Genomic DNA, 19267 nt, shown 5'->3' on the forward strand with positions numbered 1-19267 from the left:
GTATGGCACTGCACGCCAACGCGAAAACGGTCAGTCGGTCATTGTATGATACTGTGTTGAATCGCCCAAGGTTTGTAAGAGTAAGTATTGGCAGAAAAGTGTTCATTTTCGTTTGTTTATTTGTAGCGCTAAGAAAAGAAAGTTAAGTCGAACTGTTTGTTATCCGGTTTGAACAGCACAGGCGTTATTGTACTCAACAAACGAACTTACCCTACGACAACAGCGACAAATTATTACATATTTAGGCACGCGACCTAATAGAAGATACGAGTCAATCAACATCCACTGTGACTGGCCCAGTCTAGTGGGTAGCAGAAAAGTTGGCCTCCTAAGTCTCAGGATATAAAAATAAGTAGTCTAAGAAGCTTAGTCTAAGTGCCATAAGACATCCTAATAATTTTATCTCTTATGCTCCCAGCAGTCGATTTTTCTGATACCCTGAGGCCAGTATCCGTATAGCCCTACTGGCTATCCTAGCTAACCCCCTGGCTTCTGGTATGGAACTATTTGGTTCCGTGTTTGATATCTGACGGCAGCTCCATTGTTGGATACTGTGATCTCCTCATTCCATTCTATTATTTTCTCCGCTCATCTCCTGTCACAAAAGAAGCATGTACCGTAATTTGTAGATCTGTAAACAAATCGGCGCCTCCGGGTTGACGGACCTGACAATGATGGACCTGATGTGACAGGCCCTGTTGTGGGGAGTGGGGAAAAGATGCAAGGAGGGAGGGTATCATTGAGTGCTGAAAGCAGCAACTTCAGCGAATTTGTGTTGGCCTTTCTACACGATCAAGCACTGCATTTCGGCTGGTTTCAAGATGAATATGTGCTGTGCTATCTCTCAGAGTCTGTTCCATGAATATTCTTCCGTTGCAGCTTTCGAAAGACTTGCCAAATACGAACATTACAGACAACACAGTAGAAAGATGCGCATGCATTTCTTATGATCTACGTTACATGCACTTATATGCCATATCTTGCATGAATGTAATATGAGATAGCCTCAAAGAACCGAAAACTTGGTTTCTGGAAACATGTCAAAATTTAGCAAGATTGGGTCTTATTTTTCTTCTTTTCTTCTAATTCTTTGGATCGATTACTCAGATTTCGATCGATCTCGCTACCTAGTGTTATGCTAATATGTTGCGTTGCACTGAGTGTGTTTGCTTTTTCCTGGAGCTTTGTCTCTGGATCCTGGTACTCAGCACTCAGCTGTAACAGCCAGCAGGACTAATGTCTCACTTGGGGGCTGCAGCAAAAGAAAGCGCAAGTCACGATTGGCTGGAATCCTAGGCAGTCGGATGGATACTGTAGTTCCTGCATACATGGTGCAAATGAGAGAGAGAATCAGAGCCTTTCGCATGAAATCCTTGAGTGAGCTGCAGAGAAAAAAGAAATATATACACACTTGGTATTAACACCACAGCAACACGCCCCCGGCTGTAATAAATGCCGTCTAAATAGGCAAGATGCTATAATTCTATTCGTTCAGGAACCTATATTTTCAATACAAAATTTATACGATCTTGTTCAGGGCTCAATACCCCGGCTGATGTCCAATATCCATATCAACTACCACTCTTCAACAAAACAAAAACAATTCCACGGGCATACCGATACATCATGTTTTACTGTATCACACACCTCAGCTGTCATCCCAGCCCAGCCAGCCCGTCAGATTTATAATTGGGTATTCTTAATCTATCGTGGACCGTATCAACCCCCCTGCACAAAAGCAACGAGAATACAGAATTTCATCCCAACGAGCCAAGCCAGGCCATGGCCATGCGGATCGTCTCAGAGATACCAAGGCTGAAGAGAGTCTCCCTTCTTTACTTACTTATATCTAACGTGCATCTCCAGATCTGTCTCGACTCTCAAACTTGGTGTCTTGCAATGTTACATGTCACTGTATAATACTACAAAACACAGCACTACACTACACACTGTCACATTCCTTTAATCGCATTCACTACCTTAATTGCCCACAATGGCTTCGGAGTTTACATCAACCGAGAGCAACGCGATGCAGGTTTATGCTCCAAGCATTGTTTTCTTTCTTGTTACACCTCTTTTCATAGCTTTCCGATTCTGGAGTCGCATAACACGGAGAACGGGGCTAGGCTGGGATGACATGACCATTATAATATCTTTTGTAAGTGGTGTAACTACTATAGAGATCTTTACAAGAGACTATACTAACAAACATGATGTAGTCATGTGCTGTGGCTGTTCAGACCATCATGATGGTTGCGTGCAATTATGGCTTTGGCCAACATATCAAGACACTGACCCCAAGTGACAAGATAATATCACTCAAGGTACATACCATACTCAAGTTACAAAAAAGTCTCCTCAGTATACTAACTCGAATTAGCTATACTATATTGCTCAGATCTTCTACAAACTCACCATGAACCTGGCCAAGATCTCAATGCTCCTCCTCTACCTCCGCATCTTCGTCCACAGATGGTTCCGCAGGTGTTGCTTTACTCTCATGGGTCTTGTCACCTGTTACATGATAGCCTCAGTGACCCTGTCTATCTTGCAATGCTATCCCATCAGCGGCGCCTGGGACAAGTCGATGCCCCCCACTTGCATCGACCTGGAAAAGTTCTGGCTCGCAAACGCTGGCTTCTCTATCGCGACAGACAGTCTGATATTGATGCTTCCCATGCACCCTATCTGCACTAGCAAACTGTCGGTCACTCAAAAGAGAGGGCTGATCATGCTTCTCGCTACGGGCGGTGGTCTGTAAGTGAAACTCCAAGTCAAAAAAAAAAAAACATTTAAACTAATGCCTGTCCAGTGTCATCACAACGTCTATCGTGCGCACGACAACTCTCTCATTCACAGCTAAAACTCCCGACACAACTTGTATGTTTCTCCTTTCACATCGCAACACATGCTTTACCAGTACTGACACTCTTCTTAGTCAACATCAGTTCCACCATGTGGTCTATCATCGAACAAAACCTAGCCATCATCTGCACATGCCTACCAATGTGTCGCCTTCCCATCGCCACCCGCTTCCCACTTTGGGTCTCCGAGTCAGAGTTAACAGCACGTGATGTCTCCGAACCTGCCGACCTATCCAAACGTCAGACTAGACGGTGGAGTCCTTACACTGGACCCAGGAACGTACAAGGGATCACGCGAAGCATAGTCATCACCAGCGACGAAATGAGCGACGAACTCACGTTGGATCCCGTGGAGAGAACCTTCACCATGTCGACACTGTCGAGCGACATTGGTGCGATACGGAAGATTGTTGAGTATGAAATCACATTCGAGACTGCATCCGAAGCCGAACCCTAGTTGCATTGCACATGGCTAGGGTCTTACTGGCGTAAGGACCGATCCCATCCAGACGAACTGCTAGACGCAGAACATTTCCTTTGTTTAATTGTTTTATGGGCATTTTATGTTGATTCAAAAGCGAAGCGAGGCGAAGCGTGTACCAAGGGTTCATTACGAGGCATTTAGACTTTCAAAATTTCTTTTGTACAGATATGATATACATTTTAGATAGGTAGCCAAGGATAATGTGGGATTAGCTCATGCCCTCCATAAATTCAACACGATCAAGAATCATCTGACGGTATCCCATGTACTCCTTGAGACCCTCCCACTCAGGTCCAGACTCCTCTCCGTGCCTCCAAGGTTCCTTGAATCCCCATGCACATGCAATCTTGTCCATTGCCGCTCGCTCCTCTTCTCTCATCCATCGGGTTCGCAGCGGTGTACCGGGCGCCCAAGTCACACGCCTCATCTGGTCTTTGTTACTCAGTTTGGCAATCATTCCCATTGATCCCACAACCATGAAGTATCCGGAAATACCAGCAATACCAATTCCCGTTGCCGTCGTGATATCCATAGTGTTTTGCCAGTATGTGGCATATGCAGTTGCGAGGCCAAAGATGCCAAAAGGGAGGGTACTTAGAGCGATGGCAGGAGTAGTGGCGTTCTTGATGAGCTTCTGACGCTTAAATGCGGGACGACTGAATGAAGCCTCGACAATGCCCAGCGCTGCGTCCAGGTGCTTGGAATCAATGGCAGTCTGCAAAGCCATATCGGCAACGTCCTTCTCAATGGCCTTGACTGCAGCATTGGGATTTGACGCCGCATATTGGACTACACCATTCTTTACCACGGGCTTCTTTTTGGTCGCATACATCTCGAACACCGCAGGGAGCGACTCGGGTCGACCAAGTGAGGACTGGATGGCGACGTAAAGCTCAAGGAAAGCGGGTGTGATCTCGACATTAGGTTGTGAAATGATAGAGTACGCCGAGTATGAAATCTTCTTGACGCTATCAGCCAGCCCCGCATCCATGGTGTTTGGTCTCTGGCCAGTCCGCTCTGCTCCCAACTCCATGAGCTTTGACGTTGATGCCCTTGATTGAGCCTCAGCTCTGTGGATCTGCGGCTGAAGAGCCTGAGCAGCCTTGAGGCATGTCTCGAGGGCCGCGGTCGTCAATTGCTTCGCCGGGATACCATCTGTCGCAAGAAACTTCTTTTTTGTGCTTTCCACAATGTTTGCCAGTTGTGCAGGGTCGGTCAGTTGTCTGGGGACCTTCTCCGCATCGGCGGGCTGGATGTTGAGGTCAGGGTATGTCGAAGATGTCGCAGCCCATCGTTTACTCGTCTCTCTAATCGCAGACTTTCGGCTATGGCGGACAGTGGCTAGGAAAGCCCCGCTGACAAAGGCTTGGTTGGCAATTGTAGGTGCTGGTGTGAAGGCGCATCGATAGCAGGCGTTGCCAATTTGACGAGCGGGTAGGCGAGACATCGTGAGTGATTCGGTACGGTGATTCCAATGCTCATGTTATTGTGACCCCAGTCGTTTATTTTCCCCTTGTTGCCTGCGTGCGTCGTTCCCTCAAGCAAAATTTCTCCCCGTCTCAGTTGTCGTTGATGCTATTCAGAGACTAGGCCGACTCTGAATTTCGCAAGTCATGATACGCGAGCGGGAAGACCCACAAGCCAGTGAGTGACAAACGTTGATAGGCCCCTCGATAAGAGTGAACGACTTGGTAATGACATAATTCCTCAACTGTATGCGCTGGCCATTAACTCAATTACAAGTCCAAGGAGTATCCATGGATATCAGAACACCTGAATAGACTTATCATGCGTACTAGGCACGGATCCTCAGAGAAACCAGTCGTTATGACTCTTTAAGCTCTATCTTCAAGGAACTTGGGCACTAGAACAAAGCGGGGCGCAGCCCAGCGTGTCCACTGTAGGGGAAGTAGCGGTGCTGCCTTCCATCTTCTGCGGGCAGCGTCAGCGTTCCATTGGCCATGACGAAACATGATGTGGCTCTTGCCTTTGGATATCCGATCCCAACTGATTCAGCATTCCAGGGTATAACTTCAACCTCCTTATATCTGATCCTTGGCCGGGCCTTACTTCTTACTGCTGCCTCGCTTGGCTGCGCTGCGCTGTAGACTCTTATATATCACCCAGGATCCGGACACTCCACCGTTTTAGTCCGAGGTCCCCGAATCGCCTAGCTCTCATTCATCCTACCGATGACATCTGAACTTATTCGCGACACCACGCTCGAGATTTCCAACGTCACAAATCACCTTCGCGATGCCTCCTCCACCTCCTCCACCCCCTCCGCCACCACCTGGTGGTATGGGTGGTCCTCCTCCTCCGCCTCCACCTCCCCCAGGAGGCCTTCCTGGGCGTCCACCAGCAGGAGCAGGTAACAGAGTATGTCCGTTCATGGCGAACGCCTGCGCCAGTTTGAACAGAAACTGACAACACTTCCCAGGGCGCTCTTCTGTCAGATATTCACAAAGGCAGAGCACTCAAGAAAGCCGTCACCAACGATCGTTCAGCACCCGTGGTTGGGAAAGTGTCCGACTCCTCCGCCGGACCCCCTATTGGCGGCGCACCTCCTGTTCCAAAAATCGGTGGTGCTCCTCCTGTTCCCGGCCTGGCACCGTCAGTTCCTGGAAACCGGGCAAGAAGTAACAGCGACCAAGGATCTCGCGACTCAGCCGCAACTACAGATGCCGTGCCGCAGTTGGGTGGATTATTCGCGGGGGGGATGCCCAAGCTCAAGAAGAGAGGAGGAGGTGTAGATACAGGCGCCCAATCCGAGTCTTCTTATCGATCCGATTCCGAAACCATCTCCTCTGCGCCTAGGCCTCCTGCTGCGTCTGCGCCGAGACCGCCTTCAGCTGCTGCGCCAGCAATCCCTGGACGAGGACCTCCAGTGCTGCCTTCAGGAGGAGCAGCAGGCTTGAGGAAGACAACGCCGATGGGATCCAAACCTCCGCCTCCCCCTATAGGAAAGAAGCCGCCTCCACTGCCGACATCGCGGAAGCCCTCATCTATGTCGCTGCCACCCTCCGCATCCTCGCCAAACTTGGTACCTTTGGCACCCCCTCCTCCACCACCTTCAAGTCACGCACCGGCCGCTCCTCCTCCACCTCCTCCATCTGCGGCACCACCACCTCCTAGTCAATCCCCAGGAGCTCGGTCTTCAGTACCACCGCCACCTCCTCCACCCGGAGCAAACCATGCGACGTCATCCCTTGCTGCGCAAGCTACCCTTCGTGCTGCTGGTCAAGCATCACCAAACGCTGCACCTCCTCCCCCTCCAGCAAGTGCGCCTTCGCCACCACCACCAACGACACGTTCCCGAGGCTCCTCTCTTCGCCACTCCATGTTGGATCCAAGCATGTTCACTTTGACAGCAAACGGAGGAAAGTCACCAAGCCCCACGCATTCGCCATCGCAAGTACCTGGTGGGGGACATATTGAAATCAATGACCCCAGGTGGCAGTTCAAGGATGAAGGTCTGTTTCCAAAGCCCAGAGATTTCGTAGGGGGGACAAGAAGATACCGGGCAGGAAGAGGAAGTAGTATTCCCTTGGATCTGAGTGCCCTCTGAAAATGGAAGAGTTTAAAATGGAATTTGCGCCGTTGAACAGTTTATTCCCCAAGCTGTGTTGATGATTACACGAGCAGCATGACAATTCTGAATTGGATATGCTAAGTTACATATAACCATAAACAATATAAATAAATATTATACCGTTGAATCAGTAAGATATGTTGGCTAGCTGCGTAGAAGGGAGAGCTGGCCACGGTTATAGTGAATATATGGTCTAGCGGTTTCATTGATATTCAGGATACCATATACGGCAAATATAGTACACTCGAGTCAAGTACTCCTCCAAATATTGTACATTTATGAATAGCCATTTTAAGCTTACATAGACTTAAGGTAGTTGGTCTCCTTAATCTTAGCCTTTCTCTCCTTTCGCATCGCTCTCTTAAGCTCTTCTCGCTTTTGCGCAGCCTCGACGTTGTGTTCGACACCCTGGTTCTCCTCGCCGAGAATGTTGACAGACTGATGCTGGATGGGGATCTTGGGAGCTAGGGCCTCAAGATTGCCCTCAGCCAATAGCTTGGCTTCGTGAGCCTTTTGACGCTTTGCTGCCAGTTTTCTTTGCTTCTTAGATTTTGCTGTAGAGGTTGTTAGCGAAGCTGATTGATACAGATACCATGAGGTATCGTAATAACGTACAGAATTCGTCTCCAGCGTCCGCGTCCGCCGCATCAGCATCCTTCTTCTTCACATCCAAGCAACTCCATAGCCACTCCGGGTACTCGTCGTCATGCTTCGCAACGGGATCTTGGCCAGCCTTGGTGTAGTTTAGTCCGCTAAGGATAGTTCCGGGTGCACATGATGATCGTGGGGCAGGAGCATCCTTGAGGGCCTCGCCAGGTGCTGTGACAGGTGTCGATAGCGTGGGCTCGGCGTATCGGAAAGGCGTCGTTGTCGTGAATTGACGGAGAATTGGCTGAGAGCGCCGCAGGGCGGTGGCGCGTATGCACCGAGTGCAGAACATGATAATTGCCGGTGGATGTTGGTAGTCGGAGTGTGACAAGGCTCGAGATTCTGGAGAAATTTTGGAGGTGCGAGATGTGGAGAGCCAATGGGAAGTCAAACAACCTCTAATTGTCAGCCTCGCCCCAAAAGCCCGCGCAAGCTCGAACGACTTATATAATTGGATCCAATGTGCAGAGGCTGTGCAGTTTCTTTATGGGTTCTTTTTCATTTCATTTATCCCTGATATATACACAGTCATACAAGGCCAAGGTGGTCATTACACCTTTTATAGCAAGCCGAGCTGGTCACAATCATGTTGTGATATCAAGGCTAAAAGGTCCCTCTCGTTTAGATAACCAAATCCCGCTCACTTCCATCCCAAGCCGTGACTTAAAATCATATCCCTTACGAAGAGAATCGATCACGGTTCATCTTGGCGATCTTGTCGCTTGTGTGGACCTTGGCCGCCAGGTCAAGATCATGTTCCTTCTGATCGATGTAGTTTTGTTGCAAGAACTTAGTGCCCTTGATCTTGTTTGACTTGAGCAATTGAAGATATCGCTCTATTTGTAATTGTCAGTTGAATACCCAGGGCGCAGTTTCGAGACCTCGGTAGAGCTCCATATGCGGCCAAACTAACCTCGGAGGTGGCCGCAGTTCTCGAGGTGGTTGACACCCTCACGAACGTAGCACTTGTTCAGCTCCTCACCAACAAGTCGGGTCATCATGGCACCGACCCATTGTTCCCGGATGAGGGCATCCTCGGCAGCCTTGAAGGCCTTGGTATCATCGTAGTCGACGCCGTTAAAGGTGGGAGCGACAGTAGGCTTCTGGGCCTTGAATTGCTCGGACTCGGGAGTAGGCATTGTGAACTGAATTGAGCTTCGTCGGCTTGTAAACTCGGTTTGTAAAATGGAGCGTGGGACGGCGCGCAAGGCTGACAATGGACTCAATCGATATCGGCGTCTTGATAATTACGTCCGAGTAGCTTGAAGCTCAACCTAAGTGAATTGGATGTCCAATGACAGGCGACCTGATTTCTCAGGCAAGCACGGACCCGCTTCCACCACCACCACCTTCCCTGTCAGTCGCAAAGTTGTCACCGCCTTTGATTGACCCACCATTTTGACGGCAAAAAAAAAAAAACTCTGTCGCGCATACCAGAGCCAGCCTCCAGCTTAAAACCCAGTGCCGGTCGCATTAGAATTCCTCTTTCTGCATCCGCCCTCTTCCCATCATTCTTCCTGTCTAATCATCCTGCTTAGACACTACATCTTCCTTATCCCTCTTCTACCTTAATATATAATCACAATGGCTAAGTCTACCACAAAGGAGAGCAAGAAGGCCAAGTCTGATGAGCCCACTACCCTCTTCGCCGGCAGCCTGTCCTGGTCTATCGACGACAACGCCCTCTACGAGGCCTTCAAGCACATTGAGGGTCTTGCCAACGCCCGTGTCATGACTGAGAAGGGTACCGGCCGCAGCCGTGGCTTCGGTTACGTTGACTTCAACGATGCCGCCTCTTGCACCAAGGCTTACGAGACCATGAACGGTACCGAGCTTGAGGGTCGTGCCATCAACCTTGACTACGCCAACGCTCGCCCTGCTGAGGCCAACCCTGCCGCCCGCGCTGCCGACCGTGCTCAGCGTCACGGTGACACCGTCAGCCCCGAGAGCGACACTCTCTTCGTCGGTAACCTTCCTTTCGACGTTGATCAGGACAGCGTCCGCGCTTTCTTCGAGGAGGTCGCTGCTGTTGCCAGCGTTCGCCTTCCCACCGACCCGTAAGTTACTTTGTTCTCATCGACAAATCCATCGTACTAACTCTCAACAGTGACAGCGGTAACCTCAAGGGTTTCGGTTATGTCAGCTTCAGCTCCGTTGAGGATGCCAAGCAGGTCTTCGAGGCCAAGAACGGTGCCCCTATCGGTAACGGACGCATGTCCCGCGCCGTTCGCCTGGACTACGCCAGCAGCAAGCCCCAGCAGGGTGGTGGCGGCGGCGGCTTTGGCGGCGGTCGTGGTGGTGGCCGTGGTGGCGGTCGCGGTGGTTTCGGAGGACGTGGTGGTGGTCGCGGAGGTGGTGGCTTCGGCGGTCGAGGAGGTGGTGGTCGTGGTGGCCGCGGCGGTGGCCGTGGTGGCTTCGGCACCGGTGCTAACAGCACGCCTACTACCTTCTCTGGTTCTAAGATCTCTTTCGATTAAGCGCAAGTTGATGCGCAACAGTTGCGGACTGAGGGCTTCTGGCGGGTTTTCCAATGAGTGGGCTTTTGTGGGCTGTCGATTCAACACAAGTTAAAACTCCATCGTGGAGCAGTGGGCTTTGAGAATATGCTTCATGCATGAAGCATTGATAGACCTGGGGGCTATTACACTTGGGACCGTGGGCTCGTGGCATCTTACAAAGGCACCCTCGCCGGTGCCTGTGGCTTTTTGACGTTGGCTTTTGATCGTCTGTTCACACGATGGACAGACACCACGTGGGCTTCTGAGGGATTTGTTGACGGCTCTTTGGGAAGAGGCTCCCTTTGTCTTTGCAGACATTGCGGAGTGGACCAAGTCGGTTCTTGCGAATACTCTGAGGGTCCTGGGGGCTTTTCGAAACACGACCACTACGATGCCATTGCCTGTCCTCAGGCTTCAACTGGTGATGATCTCCTGCCATTGATGTCTAGACCGCCTTGATTTTTTATACCATGTATTTTCGTACTCTGGAGTTGTTTTCATCGTTTGATGTTGGTGAGTATACCACTGCCGTTATTCTTTCGATTATGTAGCATCGGGATCCGTCCACTTCCCAGGTATAGGGGCGCAATAAAAGTTCGATCATGATTTCTTTCATATCAAAATTTTACAATCTGAGTGTGCCTATTATTCGTGAATGCTGTGCAATCAAACGAGGTGTCAAGATTATTCATTCATGAAACTCTTGATATGATGATCACGATCCGTCTATCATTGTAAGGATGTGAATATTTCGACCAACCAACCATGACTTAGTAGACTATCTTTAGTCTACTGGTATGACGTCGAGTTGGAGCCCGCCCTATATATGTGGCGTGTGATACGACTCAGCCCGAGACAGCGCGTGCGGAGAGGCCAGTTCTATGGGAAGCTGCTCGCGCGTGAGCAAATGAATATGATCGTGCTGCACTGGTGGTCCCTGGATTTGTTGGGGAAAAGCGACATGTCATAGAGGACAAGGAGGTCAGTCATAAGAGTCAGCTGGTATAGTCTATTTCAAGGAATTCTTGGTACAGTATCAAGTTTGAGAACAAACACCATAGAATATAATTTATTAAAAACTTGTATCAAAACCAACGAGGAATAAAGGGCCAGTAGTTTCATCTCGAGAAGTCGTTTTAGGTTTGATGTTACACGCATGATAAAGGCCCATTAAAGTCGGCAGATTGATAAGTATCAAGTAAAGAAAGGGTCTTGATGATTGACCCATGTGTACAAGACTGTAACAAAAATGGGCAGACAATCATATTATGAAAACCATGGACATGACGCTTGATGAATGAGATTGTACGATACAGTAGGATGGTCAGCAGCCTCAGCCAGCCCCTTTCTTAACTGGGTGTTTCGGTGTAAGTTTTGATAATGCTAAAACTTAAATCACCATACAGAAAACGTCGCCATAGATAGATCTGGCTGTTTGATCGACTGTCTAGATTGTTTATGAGGTTGTTTGACTACTACCCAACCCCCACCTTGTGCTCATGACCGGTATGTTCGTGCTGCGTGCTCACAAAGAGAGGCGGGGATTCAGGTATCGATACTTGGTGAGGACTACTTCACCGCTCACGATGCAACCAGATAGACAGTGTGCGATGGAAACAGCGTCATCGTTACGGCATTAACGTAGATGCATACAATCTGGTTCACATCTCGGGTTGCTAATGCGAGTGTTTCACAGATGCGCGTGATGCGTTCGCACTGTCTCCCCGCACTCTCTTCCATGTACCGCTACTTCAAGTCGTTATCAATAGCCGTCGAAACGTGCTCTCGTGCCTGCAACAAAGGAGGCCATAATAGCAGCACCAGCAGCCATTTATCCATCAGTCAAAGCCCAAGACCCAGGACCCCGACTTCGCTGTCCAGAAGCAACCTCTTCTATCTTTTTAATTTCTCTACCTTCTCTTTGCGCTTAATCATTTTCATCAACATCTTGCTTTGCCAAATCTGCTCTTGAATGAATATTACCCCGGACCTCAGATAAGCACAGACAAAGCTAGTGGTCCGGTCGATCTTACACCCTGCACTGCAGTAGGCCTGAGCCGTCACGCCCCGTACTCCGCCCCTAGAACTCGACTCAACTGCCAAGTTTCCAGGTAAACTCGGCTTTCAACCAAAACATCGGTGTCTTCGAAGCGAAAAGGATTCAACATGGACGGACAGGCAAACCAGAGTTGGCAGGGAAATAGGACGTCCCCTAATCCTGCAAGATCGAGCCCTGGACTTCCTCAGCAAAGACGTTATGACGGTTAGTTTCCATTAACTCTATTAACATTATCGCACGCCAGCTGAACAATCCTTAGAATCTTGGGTAGAAGTAGCATCGCAACCCTCGTCCTCATCTCTGTCAAGCATCGGCGACGAGATAGTTACGACTGGATTACGCGTTGGAAACCCCTATGTACGCCGACGCCGCTTACAGCCTGCGAGATCGCTTCCCCAACAAAATACGGCCATCCACAACGTGTCTACCGCCGATATGAGCAGCCAGGAAGAATATGACGAGAGTGACAGTGAAGACGATCGACTACTTACCAGCTCAACCGAGAACACTCATCGGTCAGAAGAGGAGATGGATCTTGATTCGGAGGCCGAGTCAGATGGTGATAACGTCACCGCGCTTGGGCGGGTGTCCGATCGACCTGCAGACCAACCCGTCTTTCGACCTCAACCTAACGCCTTCACGCATCCATCGACACAAAGACGGGACTCTGCTCCAGCTGTCCCAACTGCGGCCCCTCCTCACCCTCATAATGGTCTTACACGACCGTCTTTCACTCAGAGGTCACAAACACGGCCCCACCGGGCGGGTCCAAGCTTTATGTCCCCAGCTGTCCGCGAAGAGAACGATGCAGCTCTACGCGCATCTCTAACCACCCTTCTTTCTTGTGCGCACGCAGCTAGAGGTTTGCCAAAGTCAAAGGAGGAAGCTGAAGCCCAGCGAGCGGCCAGCGCAGGCGTAGGACCTAGCAACCAGCCGATGGAGCTGCGACTTGTGCCGGAGTCGGAGCTGTCACAGGAACCACCAAGACAGAGAAGGGTCCAACGACCCGCCGCACCGTCTCCACCCCGCAAACGGGCCGGGGGGTCAAGATCTCCTTCACGAACCTCCAAGCACGGCTCTGGATCGCCAACGACGCCACGGGCTACCAAGAAGAAGAAGATGGCCCAGATGGAAGAGCCTACCACCATCTCACCAACTCTCCTCACATGGGTTGTCAGCGCCGGCGTTGTCATTGTCGTGTCTGTGGTGGGATTTGGTGCAGGGTATGTTATCGGTCGTGAAGTTGGCAGACAAGAGGCGCTGGCAGCGAGTGTTGGCAGCGTCAACGACACCACGTCTTGCGGTCAGGAAGTCATCCGATCTTCAGGCAGTGGATTGCGAAAACTTCGATGGGGCGCTGTCGGTAAGAGCATCGTTGCTTAGAAAATCTAGCGATGTGACGCTAGCCAAGCCTCATTCTGCTTTCGAAACGACGAGTAGATCGGACGTTTCTTCTGGCGAGGTTCAAGAGAGTTGTGTTTGTCGTTTACGGAACTCTGAGGATTTGGTGAGATATATTGGTGGCTACAGTTATGACGTACGCAAAGTTGCTCATGAGGTCGACGTTCATGTTATTAACGACTCATCACGTACAGGCGAGAATACCTCTCTGCATTTTTTCGCATTCTTTTTATGGGATACACGGTAAATTTGGCATGTTTTCTACCTTCACTTTTTTAGCCTGGCGAGTCTATTCTTTTTACCCGTGTAAATAGTCTTCGTTCAAGGCATCGGTAATATTCCCCTCATGATTTAATAGTATAGGGTACAGGAATAAAAATATTACTTGCAAATACATGCACTGACCACTGAGTGAAAAGGATCAGCTGAGGCGTAACTAACTAACTTTGGGACTCTCATATAAGTAGTCAGTTGGATTCGAGCTGCTGACTTACCCCAGTGTCTCGGCTACTGATCTCGTGAAGAGTGAGATTTGGAACATGAACAGTCATGTTGACAGCATGCCTCACAGGCTTACTCACAGTCTCAATAGGATCAAATACAGCACCCCCACATTCGACGCATCCCGATAAAGGGTTGATTCTGCAGTAATACTGCAGGCGATGAATTGGTTGCTTGGATTAGCACCCCGGGACCGGCTCTTTTACAGGCCCCGGTCCGGGCCGTCGCAAAGGATTGCAGATAGGAACGGAGCAGACGGCACGGAACGGAACGGTAACCTGCTGGGCCATATTAACGTTTACCGTTTTGCCTTTGAAATACGGAAAGGACATGGTCTACGTGTTAAATCCTCTACAATTAAACCCTGGGAGGCGTCAGCCCATATTAAGCGGGGCATTAGAGACGAGGTTTAAGTGATCGGAGTGATCCGGGGCTCTGGGATCAGATATAGGATGTTTTCTTGATGTTTATTGCTACCAATTCAGGGGTAGTAACTGGAGATATGGACGATATTCCCGGCGGTATCGTAGCCTCGACTCCATCATATGATGAGTTTTGACCGAGATGATACTACTGAGAGCACTACTTACTATGCATGAGAAGGTGAAGGTTCTGCTGACAGTAATCATAGAGAAGTTTAGATAAAGCTGAAGTCTTGGTATCACAAATGCTAGGATGATTATCCTCTGACAGCTTACATAGGTAGTACATGGGCCATCAACACCTCAAAACAGTAGTAATCAGCATGTGAATACAGATACCATTTGGACCGTTCTAACCCGGGGAACATCGAAATCAAACCGAACTAATTGACCAATTACCGACATGGCCTTATTCATCAAGGACCCTGAAAATGATTCGAGGAATCGTCACATCAACAAATAGCCGATAATTGACAACAACTCAGAGGACATATCGGTTTCTTATTCGGACCATGTCATAGCCCTGAAGGCTTTTCATCAGCCCATTTTCTGATAGGCTTTGGAATTTGGTTGAGTAACAACAAGACTAAGTGGTTGCTAGTGATGTGAGAGTGTGAGCCCTCTTTATCTCGTAAGGATTGCTGCTGTCAGCAATGGGATCAAAAGTTGATGTGTAGTACTAACATATTCATGATTTGAAATATGTCGATACGGATACTGGTAAGCAGTCTGGCAGTTCATCATCATCATCACTTGGCATTTCATGTCTTATGTGCAGTACGTACTGCAACCCATCAATACAACTGCAAAAAGTAATTCGATTGGCGGGGACGATAAGAATGCGAAAAAGGAGGGCAGAGAGTCCCTGTCCAGATCTGGCACCACTAGAGTTCTAGAAGTAGATGCGAATACGAATTCGGTGCCTCACAGCCAATCATATCACACCCTTTCATGATGGAAAGACCAGAGCCCCCATTATTTCCAGGCACCGTCCACCATGGTTGGACCATATCTGGTTCCGTTTTACAGGACACCAGGAAGTAAACTGTCAATTGAACCACCACAAGCCACCACAAGAACCACTAAATCTCGAAAGAGTGCAGGCGGTGTGCTGCGCTGCTGCTAGAGGACGGGTGGGGTCCTGCATACGGTACGGTACCTAACTAAAAGGACACCCCGGTCCGAAAAAAAGATGTTCGGGGTCTGTCGCAATTACATATCAGTTAATCTCCTTCGCCATCTGCTTTCAATTTGTTTTCCTGTCAGTCTCTACTCTCCTCTACTTTCAACAGGCTCGCCATTGGAAACCCTATTTCTTCCTGGCGTTGACTACGGCGACGATTCTCTCTTGATCTTTCTTTCTTCCTCTTAATCACACTTCACATCAAGAGTCGAACCGATACATCGCATCTCCTCCTTACAACACCCAACCATGGGTCTCCTTCAAGAACTGGCGGGCCATCCGCTCGCCCAACAATTCCAGGAACTTCCCCTGGGCCAGCAAGTTGGAATTGGCTTTGCAGTCTTCCTCGTGCTCTCCGTCGTCCTCAATGTCCTCAACCAGCTCCTCTTCCGAAACCCCAATGAGCCCCCTATGGTCTTCCACTGGTTCCCCTTTGTTGGAAGCACCATCACATACGGAATGGACCCCCCCACGTTCTTCAGAGAGAACCGTGCCAAGGTACGTTCGATACAGCCGCATTGAGTTGGAAACACATCTCGAACTTAGGGAGCGCAGAAACTCCCGAGGCTGCTCTACCAGAATCAAAACGATCAAAACTAACTTTGTACTAGCACGGCGATGTCTTCACCTTTATCCTCCTCGGAAAGAAAACCACTGTCGCTGTTGGCCCTGCTGGAAACGACTTCATCCTCAACGGCAAGCTCAAGGATGTGTGTGCTGAGGAGATCTACACCGTTCTCACTACTCCTGTCTTTGGCAAGGATGTCGTCTATGACTGCCCCAACGCCAAGCTCATGGAACAGAAGAAGGTGAGAAACAGCAGTTATCAAACCGTTTGACCTGTATACTGACATATGCTCCTAGTTCATGAAGATTGCCCTGACCACCGAAGCCTTCCGATCCTACGTTCCCATCATCTCCTCCGAGGTTCGCGATTACTTCAAGAGAAGCCCCGACTTCAAGGGCAAGTCTGGCATTGCCGATATCCCCAAGAAGATGGCCGAGATCACTATCTTTACTGCTTCCCATGCTCTCCAGGGCAGCGCCATCCGCAGCAAGTTTGACGAGTCCCTGGCCGCTCTCTACCACGACCTCGATATGGGCTTCACCCCCATCAACTTCATGCTTCACTGGGCCCCTCTCCCCTGGAACCGTAAGCGCGACCACGCCCAGCGCACTGTTGCCAAGATCTACATGGACACTATCAAGGAGCGCCGCGCCAAGGGCAACAACGAATCCGAGCATGACATGATGAAGCACCTTATGAACTCTACATACAAGAACGGTATCCGTGTCCCTGACCACGAGGTTGCCCACATGATGATTGCCCTCCTTATGGCTGGCCAGCACTCTTCTTCTTCCACCAGCTCATGGATCATGCTCCGTCTCGCTCAGTACCCTCACATCATGGAAGAGCTCTACCAGGAGCAGGTCAAGAACCTCGGTGCTGATCTGCCTCCTCTGACTTACGAAGACCTTGCCAAGCTGCCCCTTAACCAGGCTATCGTCAAGGAGACCCTTCGTCTCCATGCTCCTATCCACTCCATCATGCGCGCCGTCAAGTCTCCCATGCCCGTCCCTGGCACTAAGTATGTCATTCCCACTTCGCACACTCTTCTCGCTGCTCCTGGTGTCAGTGCTACCGACTCTGCCTTCTTCCCCAACCCTGATGAGTGGGACCCTCACCGATGGGAGGCAGACTCTCCCAACTTCCCCCGCATGGCTTCCAAGGGCGAGGACGAGGAGAAGATCGACTACGGTTACGGCCTTGTCAGCAAGGGTTCAGCTTCTCCCTACCTGCCTTTCGGCGCTGGCCGTCACCGATGCATTGGTGAGCACTTTGCCAACGCCCAGCTTCAAACCATTGTTGCCGAGGTTGTTCGCGAGTTCAAGTTCCGCAACGTTGATGGCGGTCACACCCTGATCGATACCGACTACGCCTCGCTCTTCTCCCGACCTCTGGAGCCCGCCAACATTCACTGGGAGCGACGCCAGTAAACTTATGCCTGACGGCAATGATGCAAAGACACGAAATCAGTTGTATATATACAGCACATGCAACGGGCATGCTGCGGAGTTGAATGTTTTGTAATGGCTGGGCTGTTATTATCACCAAAAAGAGAAGTTAATTGTCATGCCATGCCGGCAAAGTCTGGCGATAGAATATACATTTTTAATTAGCAACGATCAAAATATGAACTGTTCAGTTTTTGGAATTAAACCAGCTGTATCTGTGTATGTGCTTTGTTGATATGATCTGATATGTAAGTGAGACAATCTTATGAGGCTTTAGGTGAAGTGAAGTGAAGTTGGAAGTTGGCAGAACAAACCCCACTGAGGCGAGCGCCATCAATGACGACTGTACTATTCTTGCCAGTTTTGACTACAGCTTCACTCAGTACTGCTGTTCTACTGTCTTGACTTTAAGCGCATAATTACCCATCTGTGTTTTCAATCGTTGTCTATTTCTCATATAATTGCGAGCAAAAGCCATCACATTACTGGTTTAGAGTTCATCAATACCTCTTTGGAATAATATCGTTGACCAAGCCAGGGACCAGACCCAGCCAGTACTATATCTGAGCACCACAGCAAGACATCATGAGCGAGTCATACGGCCCCATTGTTCGTCTCTGGGGCATTCATCCTTCCAAGCTTCCGGCTGCAGGATCACAGTCCGAAGATCTCAAAGTACTTCTCGCTTCGATCCTTCTCGAGGCTCAGCCCTTCATAGATTCCGTCCCTTCCGAAATACCCTCTGTGGAGCCCGCCACAGAGCTACGCTCCACAGGTGATATATGGAAGCACAAAGCAGTCAAGAAATACGACGGTTCGACAGCTCCTGTTCATGTGTTTGAGCGTACAGTAGACGCCGACACCCTGGGCATCGTCGCTCAGAAGAATCCCGGCCTTGGCGTCTCTCCCAGCAAAGCCCAGTCAGAGCTCTGGGCACTACGACGAAGCACTCACGAACCAAAGAAGGAAAAGGGAACGGCAGATTGGGATGAGTTTGTGAGATGTTTCAAGGAGAAGCATGCTGAAGCTGAAAGCATCTTTACCCCAGGTGTCGTGGGCTTCAAGAGGCTACAAGAGTGGGATTGCTCAGGTATCGAAGTCCAGCTCGAAGGCAAGACGTGGGTTGACTGGACACTTCGTCGTGAAGAGTCTGTCCACGATCTCCCTGGCCCGCTATCTAAGCGTGTCTTTCCAGTTCTTCAAGCCACAGCTGCCGTGCGTGGTCGCAAGGAGTTCATGGTCATTCAGATCGCTATCCGGGCCAGTGACGACGCTACAGACGTGGTTGTGCACGATGGCCCTATTAGAGCGGCCTACTCTAGCATTGAGAGGGTGCGAGAGCTGGATGGTGGCAACTTGGAGTGGGTGATGGGGACAGTTTCTGATGCGAAGGGGTTGGTGCCTATGTGGGCGCAGAAGTTGGGCTTGTCTGCAGCGATCGCCAAGGACGTGGGTATGTTTTTGAGATGGATTGGAGAGGAGAGACTGAAGGGCAAAGATGCTGAAGTTATCGGGGATCTGGAATAGGCGCATGAGCTGGAGTGTTTTGTGTGCCTGTCCGAGTTCTTTCAGAGATTCTGGGTGGATGAGTGGTGATAG

At 49.8% G+C, this 19267-nt stretch overlaps 9 protein-coding genes across 9 annotated transcripts; 6 read left to right on the forward strand and 3 right to left on the reverse strand.

Annotated features, from left to right (window-relative positions):
• Positions 1 to 1993: 1993 nt before the first annotated feature.
• Positions 1994 to 3321, forward strand: FGSG_00994 (uncharacterized protein; the record flags this gene model as incomplete). The annotated part of the gene is made up of 5 exons (XM_011318441.1): positions 1994 to 2158; positions 2220 to 2324; positions 2399 to 2757; positions 2813 to 2880; positions 2939 to 3321. 5 exons carry the CDS (start codon positions 1994 to 1996, stop codon positions 3319 to 3321), a joined length of 1080 nt encoding a protein of 359 aa, XP_011316743.1.
• Positions 3322 to 3556: 235 nt separating this feature from the next.
• On the reverse strand, positions 3557 to 4795 carry FGSG_00995 (uncharacterized protein; the record flags this gene model as incomplete). The annotated part of the gene is made up of 1 exon (XM_011318442.1): positions 3557 to 4795. The coding sequence occupies one exon, from the start codon at positions 4793 to 4795 to the stop codon at positions 3557 to 3559; it is 1239 nt and encodes a 412-aa protein (XP_011316744.1).
• Positions 4796 to 5362: 567 nt separating this feature from the next.
• Positions 5363 to 7062, forward strand: FGSG_00996 (uncharacterized protein). Its single transcript, XM_011318443.1, has 2 exons — positions 5363 to 5727; positions 5789 to 7062. Exons 1-2 carry the CDS (start codon positions 5605 to 5607, stop codon positions 6914 to 6916), a joined length of 1251 nt encoding a protein of 416 aa, XP_011316745.1. The 5' UTR covers positions 5363 to 5604; the 3' UTR covers positions 6917 to 7062.
• A 175-nt stretch (positions 7063 to 7237) lies between these two features.
• FGSG_00997 (uncharacterized protein) lies at positions 7238 to 7880 on the reverse strand (the record flags this gene model as incomplete). Its single annotated transcript, XM_011318444.1, has 2 exons — positions 7238 to 7494; positions 7556 to 7880. The coding sequence occupies 2 exons, from the start codon at positions 7878 to 7880 to the stop codon at positions 7238 to 7240; spliced, it is 582 nt and encodes a 193-aa protein (XP_011316746.1).
• Positions 7881 to 8067: 187 nt separating this feature from the next.
• Positions 8068 to 8833, reverse strand: FGSG_00998 (uncharacterized protein). Its single transcript, XM_011318445.1, has 2 exons — positions 8502 to 8833; positions 8068 to 8424 (listed from the first exon to the last, which is right to left on the reverse strand). Exons 1-2 carry the CDS (start codon positions 8725 to 8727, stop codon positions 8267 to 8269), a joined length of 384 nt encoding a protein of 127 aa, XP_011316747.1. The 5' UTR covers positions 8728 to 8833; the 3' UTR covers positions 8068 to 8266.
• Positions 8834 to 9172: 339 nt separating this feature from the next.
• Positions 9173 to 10065, forward strand: FGSG_11878 (uncharacterized protein; the record flags this gene model as incomplete). Its single annotated transcript, XM_011318446.1, has 2 exons — positions 9173 to 9645; positions 9696 to 10065. 2 exons carry the CDS (start codon positions 9173 to 9175, stop codon positions 10063 to 10065), a joined length of 843 nt encoding a protein of 280 aa, XP_011316748.1.
• Positions 10066 to 12151: 2086 nt separating this feature from the next.
• On the forward strand, positions 12152 to 13940 carry FGSG_00999 (uncharacterized protein). The gene is made up of 2 exons (XM_011318447.1): positions 12152 to 12349; positions 12405 to 13940. The coding sequence occupies exons 1-2, from the start codon at positions 12253 to 12255 to the stop codon at positions 13526 to 13528; spliced, it is 1221 nt and encodes a 406-aa protein (XP_011316749.1). The 5' UTR covers positions 12152 to 12252; the 3' UTR covers positions 13529 to 13940.
• A 1961-nt stretch (positions 13941 to 15901) lies between these two features.
• FGSG_01000 (cytochrome P450 51) lies at positions 15902 to 17650 on the forward strand (the record flags this gene model as incomplete). The annotated part of the gene is made up of 3 exons (XM_011318448.1): positions 15902 to 16150; positions 16264 to 16461; positions 16517 to 17650. The coding sequence occupies 3 exons, from the start codon at positions 15902 to 15904 to the stop codon at positions 17648 to 17650; spliced, it is 1581 nt and encodes a 526-aa protein (XP_011316750.1).
• Positions 17651 to 18253: 603 nt separating this feature from the next.
• On the forward strand, positions 18254 to 19195 carry FGSG_11879 (uncharacterized protein; the record flags this gene model as incomplete). Its single annotated transcript, XM_011318449.1, has 1 exon — positions 18254 to 19195. One exon carries the CDS (start codon positions 18254 to 18256, stop codon positions 19193 to 19195), a length of 942 nt encoding a protein of 313 aa, XP_011316751.1.
• Positions 19196 to 19267: the final 72 nt, after the last annotated feature.

This window comes from Fusarium graminearum, chromosome 1, assembly GCF_000240135.3.
Source record: "Fusarium graminearum PH-1 chromosome 1, whole genome shotgun sequence".
Lineage (NCBI taxonomy): Eukaryota > Fungi > Ascomycota > Sordariomycetes > Hypocreales > Nectriaceae > Fusarium > Fusarium graminearum.